The sequence below is a fragment of the Podarcis gaigeae genome, assembly GCF_964106915.1.
Source record: "Podarcis gaigeae genome assembly, chromosome: 5".
Taxonomy (NCBI): domain Eukaryota; kingdom Metazoa; phylum Chordata; class Lepidosauria; order Squamata; family Lacertidae; genus Podarcis; species Podarcis gaigeae.
The window spans coordinates 59416787-59429051 of record NC_139681.1 but is presented as its reverse complement, the minus strand read 5'-3'; the positions used below and the strand labels follow the sequence as shown (position 1 = coordinate 59429051).

Genomic DNA, 12265 nt, shown 5'->3' with positions numbered 1-12265 from the left:
TCTTCCCTATGCAAACAGCTCGACCAAATTCTTTAAGCCCTTGCAATTTTGATCACGATTGCAGAATCTGAGGTCCTCCAGATGTTGTTGGAGTCCTACTGGCCTAATAGCCAGAGATGATGGGAGCTGTAATCCAACAACAACTGATTTTTGTTAGATTAATCCTGATGCATAACATGCCCACAACAGAAGTGAGCAAAGCGCTCCATACCAAAGATTGTTACAAGGCAAAGGTAAGGGCGTCACATGGAAAACAGGTTTCCAGCATGGCCAATGCCTATTATACTATGAACACCATAACTGTGAAGGGGATATGCATGTTTGTAAATATGCAATGCATATGTAAATAAAATGAATAAAAATGGGCATTACCCAGGGTGTCTTGATTGGCCATGATTTCTCCTTTGTGTTGATGGCTGTGCATTTCCCATTCTCAAGTTATTGTGCTCCTGCCTTAGACACACTGAAAAACATGGTTGCTACAAAAAGCATTCAGTAAAGGAAGCCTAGAAGGCTCGGGCAAGCGATCTGTGCCACAAACCAGGAGGGGGAAAGGGAAAAGGCAGAAATCCATGTAGGTACCGATCAACCTGACTTGGTAGAAGATACCTTCGCAAACCCTTGTGAGGCATCAAACCATTATCCTTGGACTACAAATCTGGATGAGCCTATGTTAAAATATATTGCAAGAACTAGAACCCCCAAAGTTCTTCATTGGTTCAGATTAAAATCCAAGCCAGAGAAGGACTAAAAATGTCCCGTGTTCCTGCTTCCCATCCATCACTGCCCCTTCATTTCCATGCTTTTGTTTGTGTGTGTTTGTGTGTATGCTTCAGCAGTCGAAGGGAGAGGACAGTTGGCATGCTGTGTGCCAGATGCGAGAAGCACTGGAAAATGTAACTCCAGTAACCTATGCCAATATTTCTGGGAAACTACATTTCCCAGTACACCTTGCGTCTAACACAGAACCATAGCAGCATGCAGAGAGTAAAGAGGGAAGGGGAGAAAGAGACCCCTCTCCCTTTCCCTGCGTTGGAGCAGCAGCAAAGATACACGCAGAGGAACAAGGGGCTTGAGAGGGCATAGACAGGTGAATGGGTACAGGTTGCCATTGTGAGGGTTTGGATAAATTTATGGATCTTGTCATTTTTGGGCACAGGTGTGTCTGAAACAGGCTTGGAACTGAGTTCAACATCCCTCTTAACTATTTTCTGAATTAGGGGTGGGATAGTTCATTCCTGCTCCTCATTCCCTACCCAGCTCAATTCCAAACCTAACTGCAAAGTTCATTCATCACTACCAATGAGTGATATTTTTTTTTGTTATTAAGGAGAGAAAAGAAACTCACACCTTTTGGAGAGGGTTAATTATTTCCTGACCACATTTGACTGTTCCTGAAACCTAAGATGATGCTTCTCATTCAACACCCTTCATAAGTTTATCTGGCTCTCTTTTGACTAATGACATTACTCTTCCTGCTTCTAGAGATACAGTTTCAGAATTTCATTCCATACATCTTTGTCTCATTTGCAGCCTAAATATGCTTCTTGCAGAGAGAACAGATCCATTTGCTATTTTTGCTCGTAGAATCCTAGGACTGGAAGGGGTCTTGTAGGCTGTCTTCTAATGTGGGGAGCCTGTGGATTGCTCTCTGCTTAACTACAATTCCCATCATATCTAGCCATTGGCCATGGTTTCTGGGGCTGATGGGAGCTGCAGTTTAGCAGAATCCCCACACCTTACTTGATGTAGGAAATCTAAAATTACATCAAAATTAAACCCAAAATCCCAACAGTCAGCCATTCAGCCGCCTCTTAGAACATGTCTAGGGAAGGAGGGCCCAATCCCCACTGGACATGATTAGTTCCATTGCCAAAGTTCTCTTAGCACTGAGAAGATTCTCCTAATGTTCAACCAAAATCTACCACGCAGTAATTTAAGTCCATTAGGTCTACTTCTGTCCTCTGGAATGCAAAGCTTTTGTGGTTCTTCAGCTTTAACAATCCTCTCTCCAATATGATGTAGAATCAAATCCAAGATATCATGACCTCTTGGGGCTCTCCTCTAGATGATCCTGTTTCTTGAAGCTTTTATTTGTTTGCCTGAAGTCCTGTCCCATCTCTGGCATTGTTGCCAGGAGCCACATCTTCCTGATGGGAAATTCAGTTGGCCTTGCACTGCTGTGAAGCCTTTGTCCTCTTGAAAAGCACAACTGCTTTTGCTCTGCAACCGTTTCACCTGTACAGAAGGAGCTGATCGATTTGGCCAGACTAAGCCACAGAACAGCAAGCCTCAAAGTCTGGTGTCGCCAAGAGAAAGCACCATTGCTACAGCACATCATTTATTTGCTGCATTTCATGAGGGTCAGAACAGCTTCCCTTTTATCCATGCGCTGCGTGTTGCATTTCTGCTGAGGACTCATTCAGTTGTGAGTCCACAGGGCAATTTTGCAGAAGGGTGTGTACATAACTAATGATTCTACCCCACCCTCGTCTCTTCCTATCCCTGACCTTCCCCATCACTGTTATCAGTGAAACTAACACAAGAAATGTAGTAAATAAGAGGCAAAGAGGAGGCAGGGCAGCAAGAGCTCCACATCATGGCTGATTAAAAAATCTCCCACCCAGTCTTACGCACTAGGTATGTGTTTACCTGCCCTAAAGACCGAGTTTGAAATACGTCTTGGGCAGGAAGCTAAAAAGGCTGGACGCAATTGTTCAGGGATGATTTGAATCTGGGAAATCTTTATTTACAGTGTGTGTAGAGAGTGGGAAGAATCACAGAATCATAGAATGGTAGAGTTGGAAGGAACCCAGGGGTCATCTAGTCCAACCCCCTGCAATGCAGGAATCTCAGCCACAGCATCCATGACAGATGACCATCCAACCTCTGCTTTTAAAAACCTCCAAGGAAGGAGAGTCCACCACTTCCCGAAGGAGACTGTTCCACTGTCGAACAGCTCTGACTGTCAGAAAGTTTTCTCCTTTCTTGTAACTTGAAGGCATTGGTTTGATGTGGGGCTCCAGATTCTGAACAGCTCATCTGGGGAGAGCACAGGTTCCAATCCAGATTGGAGACATCGGCCATTTGGTAGCCCATTAGGTGCCTTCCAGCTCCATGATCCTGTGCTTCCGGCCCCATTTTAAACCCTCAGAGGTCTTTGCTGCTCATTTATATGGTCATATTTCTTAGAAAGGTAAGTCCTCAGATATGTCTAAAATAAAGAAAGAGAGAGAATTGACATACCACTATGTTGCTGATGGAGAAGCAGAAATGCATGTACAGTGGTACCTCGAGTTAAGAACTTAATTCGTTCTGGAGATGCATTCTTAACCTGAAGCACCACTTTAGCTAATGGGGCCTTCTTCAGCCACTGCACCGCCAGAACACGATTTATGTTCCCATCCTGAAGCAAAGTTCTTAACACGAGGTGCTATTTCTGGGTTAGCAGTCTGTAACCTGAAGTGTCTGTAACCCGAGGTACCACTGTAGATCCCATGATAGTTTGATTGGAAGCAGACTCAGGGGATAAACAGTGGCAATACAATGTCCACATATATGCCGTGTGAGTCACATGTTCACAAGTGTATGCCTGAATGAACCAGAAATGTGAGTGAACGTTGATGTGCCACACAAGGGTGCTGATAAGTGTTGGCCATGTCACACCTTATCATTCTTTGCCATATGCTCAAATGTGTATTTGGGTATTATGTGCCTCCGTGAGCTATGTGTCTGGATTGTGTGCCTTGCCTAGTTCTAGGGAACTGAACTCTTGAGGGGCTCTTGTTTTCCGTGCACCTGACCCAGCAGGGGCACTGAGATACCTACAGCTGGAGTAGAGGCTGGAATCCCGATCTGCTGCATCACCCCCTTGCTCTGTTGCGAAAGTCACATACTCTGGACACCTGGGCTCTGGTTCCATAGAGTTTCCATTGATCAATTAATAAGTAGACATGTCACTTGGTCAGATAAGTTTGAGAGCACAACCTGAAGGAGTGACCAAGCCTTTTCTTGCTTCTTTGCTGCATATCCAGATGGCAACAATCAGATAGGACACTGGTGCCCTCTGGAGGAGAAAAAGAGAGAACTAGAAGCCTATCATTGCAAGCTTCCCCACACCAGAGTAGTGGACATGAGGAAACACCACTTTCCCCTGCTAAGTGCTGGTGCCTGGATAGTCTCTCAGATCATCTCCTTGGAAATAGAGCACAGTTCATGCTCTTGATAAAACTGCTTCACTGTCCACTAGGTGCAAAATGGCTTTCCTCTGAATCTCTTTCGAGGCTTCACTTACCTGCTAAATGGCTAAATATAGGGTGCCACCTGAGCCATCTGTCACAAAGGTTTGCTGCCCCAATGAGGTTTGCATAATTAGTTGCCATGGCCAGGTTTTCACCACCACCACCTCACCCCACCCAGCAATTTGGGGCTGGTGATGGTCATGGGAATTTTGGGCACTTTTTTACAAGGCTGACCCTGAGGGTATCAGGAATGGGAATCTAACCATGTTTCCCCCAGTGGTAATAGCTGTCTGAGAGGTGCCCATGAGGTCTCCTCATGAGGTTGGAGACACGTGTGTGAACAGGAACACTTAACCACTGCTGCGCTCACTATGATCCTTCCTCTCTGCCCAGACATAAATGAGTGCACCTATGGTCTGCATAACTGCAGCCACGTCTGTGTCAACACACAGGGTGGGCATTCCTGCCAGTGCCACCCCGGCTTCAAGACTGATCCCCAAGATGCCAACAAGTGCCTGGGTAAGTTTTTAAACTGTCTTTTATTAATATTTTAATCCTTTTTGTAAACCACTGCAAGCTTTTAGTACAAACAACTAGTATATACATTTTGGGGTGTGTGAGTGAGTGAGTGAGTGTGTGTGTGTGTGTGTGTGTGTGTGTGTGTGTGTGTGTGTTTTAAAAAATAGTAGCCAGTATCTGCTGAGCAGGCCAGTAGCTGTTGCTCCAAAAAGTCTGCAAGCAATGAGCCAGACCACCACACCTTCCATGGTGGCAGGCATTGCCATAGCATGTCCTCTTCTAGGTCTCTCTGAGGTGTTCCATGGCACAAAACTGTGGAAGAGCTGGGTCAGCGACTACCTCTTGCAGTAGGGAGTAGGGTAACAGTTTGCTGCAGGCATCATTTTTTCATTTTTTCAGCTGCAAGGAGTAGGCTCCAAGGAGCTGGTTATCCTTGCTGTTGGGCACTCCGTTGAAATCCCCGCTGGCATCTGCTCCTCCCGCTGGGTGAAATATGTCTCTTCCTTCTGTTTTTCAGATGTAAATGAGTGCAGAGAAAGACCGGCCCCGTGTGATCACATCTGCCACAATGAGCCTGGCTCTTTCCATTGCCACTGCCAGCAAGGCTTCTTCTTGGGGGCAGACAGGCGGCGCTGTGTGAAGAACTGATTCAGTGGCAATGGTGTTCCACTGTGGGCGCTGCCAGCTGGAGTGCATGCCCGGCATTAGTGGCTCGTGCGATAGACAACGCCCAGCTTCCGTATGGCAAAAAGGATAACTTCTCTCCCCCGAGTTAGTGATTCCACTTCCTCCAGGCAAACCCACTAGGATCTGTTTGGAGAACCGAATCACCCTTTCCTTGCTTTTCTTGAGTAATAATAATAATAATAATAATAATAAAGCTGTTTCCTGACTCTCGTGAAGAACTTCAGGGTTTATTTGCCCAGGTTTTGCAATGCAACAAAGTTCAGAGAGTCCTGCTGTGGAGTCATCTTTGTAAGCCTGAGGACCAGGCAAAGCATTCTTGAGTTCAGTCCAAAATGACTTCCTAGCTCAACACAATGTAACAAATGCTACCTAGGGCAGTGGTGGCGAACCTATGGCACGTGTGCCAGAGGGGACACTCAGAGGTCCCTCTGTGGGCACGTGTGCTGTTGCCCCAGCACAGAGCCAGCAGAAGGCAAGGTCAGCGTGTAGAATCCTCAGCTCAAATGGGGCAGCCGAGCAGCCACCTTCTCCTGCCCGGCACCAATGGGAGGCGCCGGGCAGGGCGTGTCATGCGGGAGCCAGCAGGGGAGGATGGAATCGCTGGCAAGCCTAAAGAAGCCACTTTGTTCTAGTGCCAGGTAGGCAGGCAGGGCCGCCTCTGCCCCGTCCTCATTGCCCCTCAGCCAGCACCAGGGCTCCAGGCCCCACCGGCCTCGCCATGCCATGATCGCCTCCCACTTGCTGGCATACTTCTTCACTGAGCTCAACCACAGCCAAGTGCAGCGGGTGAGGGTGCGCCCAGGGCCACACCGGATGCCCTGCATAGGGGCCAGTCAGGGCAGGGCGAGGGAGCAAGGAAAACACTGTTGAATTTATTTTCTCTAAAAGCTGCTCCGGCTGCTGCAGAAACAAGTATTTTATCCTAACAGAGAAGATGAGTAGCTCCTAGAGAAGACAACCCCAGTCTCATGGTGGTGCTGTAAAAACATATTAACTACCCTTACCTTCATGAAGGCAAACAACGGTGCTGAGAATGGGTAATTGTTGGGTTAATGAACGGGAAAAAGATCTATATGCATCTTCTCTTTCAATGCAAACGCTGAGAGAGCTTGCCTGGACTTCACACAAATTCCTCAGATACTGTGCAATATGGTAACCAGGTAGTTCTTTCTTCAGGGCTAAATAGGAGTCAGAGTAGTGACAGCTACTGCAGACTATGCACCAGTTCAGGTTAAATTGCCATGTTGGCACTTTGCGATAAATAAGTGGGTTTTGGGTTGCAGTTTGGGCACTCGGTCTCTAAAAGGTTCGCCATCACTGACCTAGGAGTTTTGTGACAGAGCAGTCCTCTGCAGGGTGTATGAGATACCTTTCAGCAGTCAGAGCAGGTGGAATTTATTGAGGGACCGTTCAGACAAAATTCCTACGTGACGCTGACCTTGTGACAGGCTACTTATCACAATGTCACAATCTTTCGCCTGGGAGACCAAGCTCAAGAAAACAATCTCCACTTGTTTGCTGGAAAACCCATTTTTTAAAAGGTTGAGCTAGAAAGGAAATTGGCTCTTGAATGTTAGTGCTGTGCTTAAATCCCAGCTTTAAATGCTACAATCACATTACTGCTTATTTTATAATCAGGCAAGTAATGATGCTTGAGCCACACACAACCAGGAAAAAAATCTTCTCTTTGGTGAGGAGTCTCTCCTTGTTACTGATGGGAGCCAGAACTTCCAAGTTCTTTCTGGGCAGCTCTGGCATATTTCTGTAGTGAACGAGTTAATCAATAGATAAGGCCGGAAGCAGGTGATTTGCAGGATCTACTGCAGAGCAATCTATATTTAAAAATGTATGTTTGCTTAAATATGGATATATTTATACAAATGCAGACAAGCCGAATTATCGCAAATGGAAAGGAAAGGCACAACTTCTTGCTACAAACCCAGTCAGCAGTGGGTAGTTTATATAAGACGTTTTGATGTTCACATCATCTCGTATGCGGAACAATTCCTTGGGTATTAAAAACCCCCACCTTTGTGCACTTTCTGACAGGTGAGTCTCCAGGGTGAATCCTTCAGGGAGTTATTATTGGGTAAACAAGCATCAGTTGCTGGGGAAGAGTCAGGGCCCTGGTTTGCAGCAGTGAATGGCAATGTTGCAAGCAGCCTGTCTTCTTCGTTTCCCACAATACTCTGCAGTGATGCTACACCAGTAACGCCGTAGGAATTTGGATTGGTGGTTGCTTAGAGGGTGGCGGGTGCATATTATTTCTTCTAAGTGGAGCCCAGAACAGATGGCAGCAGTGGGTCCTGCCAGGGCCCTGGAAGATGCCCAAGGATGGTGAGCACCGACACCACCCCTGCAGGGACCAATATCCCATTTTGGATACTTGCCTGATTTTGACCTGCTTTAGGCTGCCTGTCATTTTTACCAGCCCACTTAATCTCATCCCGCTACATCTCCCATGTTCATTTGGTTGATTGCCACTGTCTGCAGATTAAGAATCCAGCAGACCATGATATCAATGTCCCCCCCCACCCCCTTATCTTTCACCACCATGCAGCCCAGCTGCATGATTTATCACACCAGCAGTAACTAGGGGGACTGCGGTAGAGCAGACAGATGGTGGATAAGATGCAGGCGCTGAGCCCTGATATGGGTGTGGTAGTGGAATAGTCCCTAAAACTCCTGAGCCCCCCGCAGGGGGTGGCTCATCATGAACGCAGCTGAGAAACAAATGGGAAACACAGATCCCTGTTCACTAGCCTTCACTAGCACAGAAACACAAGTGTACATCAGTCAAAGCTTTTATTGGACAGGTTCTGTGATGGAGTGGGTTATGAAAGCAAGAGGGGTGTAGGACTCCCCACCTTCTGGCTATCATGGGGCTCCTGTGTCCCCAGGTCAATGACAGAGGTGGCCTGCAGGGAGACAGGTTTGTCATTAGCTGCAACTGAGATGATTTTACCTTAGAAAGAGTGAAAACTGATAAGAATAATGTAATTATCTCAATTTATAGCTAATCTAGTACATTGGTATCATCATCACTTCTGTCATTTCTCAGATTTCCAGGCTTCCAACACAATTTTCCTACTTATTGCAGATGTTGGCTTTGTGAGATATATATATGGAACTGATTGTCAAGAGGCTTAAGGCTGGCAGTGAATCATCATGGAAGGTTAAGATAGTATTGCTAGATCTCCAGACCCCTATGCAGAAACTGTCACGGTGTCTGGAATGTTCAGTGATTATCACACAAATAATTTGTGTTTGCTAATAGCAAAATACATAATCCAGTTAAGCTCAAACACTTGGATCTAAACTGCTTTTAGTCACCATATGAAATCTATGCCAGCCAACTGAGCTGAGGAGGTCTATGGAATAGGCAGCCTGGTCCACACCTCAGATCAGATTCAAGATGCTAATACCATTTCAGTGATGTCACATGATCTTACATCTCTAATTTAGCATTTTACAATCATCCTGAACATCAAATCCTGCACTGTGTTTACAAAATGACAGGGCCATTTGTTATCTTATGTCAGCCCAAGCTTCCCAACTCATCTGTTACATCCCCCCCCCTGACATGATTTGCTGGAGGGTGTAATGTATATTCAGAAATGTTTGGATTACATCATAGTCAAGTGCATCAAAATTAGACTCTGTGGTGCCACATTCATTCCTTTTCCCTAAAGATCTAGGGGTACATGACTCCCATAATTCCCTGCTTCTTCCACAAACAACTCTGCAGCTAACACACACAGAGGCCAGCAATTGAGGGACGTGATGGTTCCCAGGCCTGCCCACCTCTTATTGTGTTGGATTCCCAGGCAATGGACCTTCATACCTACCTAATATCTGCCATCTTCTTCACTGTAGAATATTCCTCATCTAGGCATGCTTTGGACTGCAGAATACTTTCCCCCAGCTGATGGCACTAAACACCACAGCATTAGCTCTGAAGACCTATGGGGAGGGGGAATAAAAAGACAGGAGCTAAAGCCTCAAAGAATCAAGGACCATGGAGTTGGAAGGGACCCTGAAGGTTCAACTCCCTGCGATGCAGGAATATCTACTAAGGCATCCATGACAGATGGCCACCCAACATCTGCTTAAAAATCTGCAAGGAAGGAGAGTCTATCACTTTCCAGAGAGTTCATTCCACGCATAAAGACAGAGTCTAGCAGAAACTCCTGGCTAAGTTAGCAGGACTATACACAACCCCTTTGAGGCACCTGCCTGTGTTTGGTCACTTCCTTCAGATTCATACAAGCAATGCCAGATGCCATTTTTTTACACAAGCACACTCCAATGAGCTGTTACTGAATGGCGCTCCTTACCCTAGACTCCAGCCTTTGGTGCTTCATCAGCGTGGTCCCCAGGTACATTGGTAGCTGCAGAAGAGCAGATCAGGCTATTGGGCTATCTAAATCAGGTTTGGTCTTTCTAGGAGATAGAAAAGGATGATGCCTTCTGTGGAAGTTGATGGGAAATAAGGAAATAAAGCTGATGTGGAAGATAGGTAAAACAAGGCGATAGCAAGCACAACTCTCACTGACTCAAGAGTCAATAAAACTAAAGAGTATCCACTTCCCAGAGGCAAAGGGTCTTGACCTTTCCGGCAGCTCATTTGTGTGATCAGATGGATGGAAGAGATTCATAGGATGGATTCACACTTCCTTATATATCATTTGATAGTTCATCACTCACTGATATTACTTCATTGCTCTCAGATAAATGTGTGAAAAATATTGTGCCCAGGGTTATATTAGGTAGTTTGAATGTTCTGTCTGCTGTGGTTGATCTGTGATGACTGTTTCACCTGTGGAAGTCATCACTTGATGTTACGTTCATCAAGGGATGAGTGGGCCTTTAATAGAACCACATTTTAAAAACACAACACAAAATAGTTATCCATTCATACTGTTCTGAACACAAACACAGCCTGTCATAGTTTATACAGTTGATATGGATTTACAGCATTTATTGTGCAGTGTTTATTGCTGTGTTGGTCCCACAGGAACAGAGGCACAGAATTAGTGAGACCTTCTACTGGACCAACAACCAGTGTCATGATGAATCACTGATCAAACAATAAAGGATATTGTTGCACCATATTCCAAGGATCGTAGAATTCTACAGTTGAAAGGGACCACAAGAGACATATAGTCCAATCACCTGCAATGCAAGAATCTTGTGCCCAACATGGGGTTTGAACCCACGACCCTGGAATCAAGGGTCTCTATTCTATTATGCCTTCTAATTGTTTGTGTAAACATGGTCCAACATGGTGGAAAAGAGATTCATCCATAGACTGGGCATTCAAAAGTAGAAATCTGTGGTTCTACATTATTGCTATTACTGTTATTTAAAATAATGTAAGGTTTTCCATGGAGATAATCCATGGTTATGGCAAGGACTTGGTGTACTGAATAAATAAATATTTTTAGTGCCAATGCCGAAATCTGCAATCTATATAAATTATGCAAGTTGGGGGAATGTGTACACTTCTCTTATTTTGCATAATTCATTCTTCAATTATTTATATTTTGCATAATTTATTCTGCCTTTGCTAGTCAAGGGAAGGGCAAAGAACACGGAAGACTTGTTCCTCTGCTGCTGCTAAACTTATACAGCTACCTTTCCAGGTCCTGAGATTTCAGCAGATATTGCCCACGTTGCTTTTCAGCACACCTTCACAGCCAAAAGGGCTAGAGGCTTCATTTTTCAAAAACCACAAAAGCTGAGATTAACATGAAACATCCTGTTCTCAGTACAGAATTCTGTGCTCTTTTAGAATTTGATATATATATATATACTGTATAGCCCTGGTTATGCCTCTTAAAATCCTTCACCACTTGAGGGTGCTGTGATACAAACATGAATTTCAGAAGACCTGTAGGGCTTTACAACCTCACGGTTAGAATATTTCAAGTAAAAAAAAAAAAAAAAGAATTCACACTTAGGTTTTCTCTGAATCGCTGCAATCCATGCCACAGTATTGGTCCCAGTCCCCATACCCCTGCATGCTACAGTTGGCCATGAATGAGCATCCCTATGCACACATTCTCTGTGGTCAATGCTCCTAGATTTAATAATGCCAACTATCAGCTTTTGGGGGTGGAGGCAGAGCAAAGGGAAAGCTTGGATTAAGAATTCTGGCTCCCAGGCAAGTAGATCATTGGCCATGCTGATCACCTGTCAGGGAAGTCTGGCACAAACTTGAACAAGCAAGAGCCACCAGGGACTAGGGATGCTGGTGAAGATCTCGTGAGCCATACCAGGCTCAGAAATGAACTCTGGGGGCTCATAAAACCCACTTTAAATGAGAGGTGAGTGTTACAAGCCCCCAAACTCTTATCTGGCTTAGTTCACATGCTTTTCTGATATGTATTATTACACTGCTGTAAGTTCTGAATAACTGAGATCTTGGTGAAGGCACAGAGAGGCTGGGGCCTAGCACAGCAGAAGATCCACATCAGTTTTCCCCGATCTAGTGCCCTCAAGATGTTGCACTATAACTCCCATCATTCCTGACCATTGGCCATGCTGGCTAGGGCTGATGGGAGTTGTAGTCCAGCAAGCAGTGGGCAGGGAAGGCCAGCCTACATAAGCCTTGACACCAAATGATCCATGGAAAGCAAGTGAGAGCAATGCCAGGTTCACACTCCTGATGGACTGCCACTCCCAGGCCACCTAACACCAACTAGCCTGTGGAAAAGAGACTTAAGGCAGTTATTGGAATTCTATGTGGTTAAAGCTGCCCATTAAATCAGCATCATCTAGTATGAGGGAACGAACATGAAAAGATGTGCAGAAAT

General features: G+C 45.3%; 1 protein-coding gene and 1 long non-coding RNA gene across 7 annotated transcripts in view; one reads left to right on the top strand and one right to left on the bottom strand.

Annotated features, from left to right (window-relative positions):
- The window catches only part of LOC310845270, a 112814-nt gene extending 108186 nt beyond the window's left edge, over nt 1-4628 (bottom strand). Inside the window, exon 1 of the long non-coding RNA XR_014564606.1 lies at nt 3460-4628. This is a non-coding gene — a long non-coding RNA (uncharacterized lncRNA). The remainder of the gene's footprint in view (nt 1-3459) is intronic.
- CRTAC1 (cartilage acidic protein 1) overlaps nt 1-10900 on the top strand; it is a 43230-nt gene extending 32330 nt beyond the window's left edge. For 4 of the 6 annotated variants that reach the window (XM_083740052.1, XM_083740050.1, XM_083740049.1 and 1 more), the window contains exons 15-16: nt 4635-4760; nt 5278-5636. In XM_083740052.1, the coding sequence (XP_083596178.1) occupies nt 4635-4760; nt 5278-5408 (257 nt within the window). In that variant the 3' untranslated portion in view covers nt 5409-5636. Of the gene's footprint in view, nt 1-4634; nt 4761-5277 lie in introns of all 6 variants that reach the window. The other 2 variants (XM_083740048.1, XM_083740051.1) reach the window with 2 other exon arrangements.
- Nucleotides 10901-12265: the final 1365 nt, after the last annotated feature.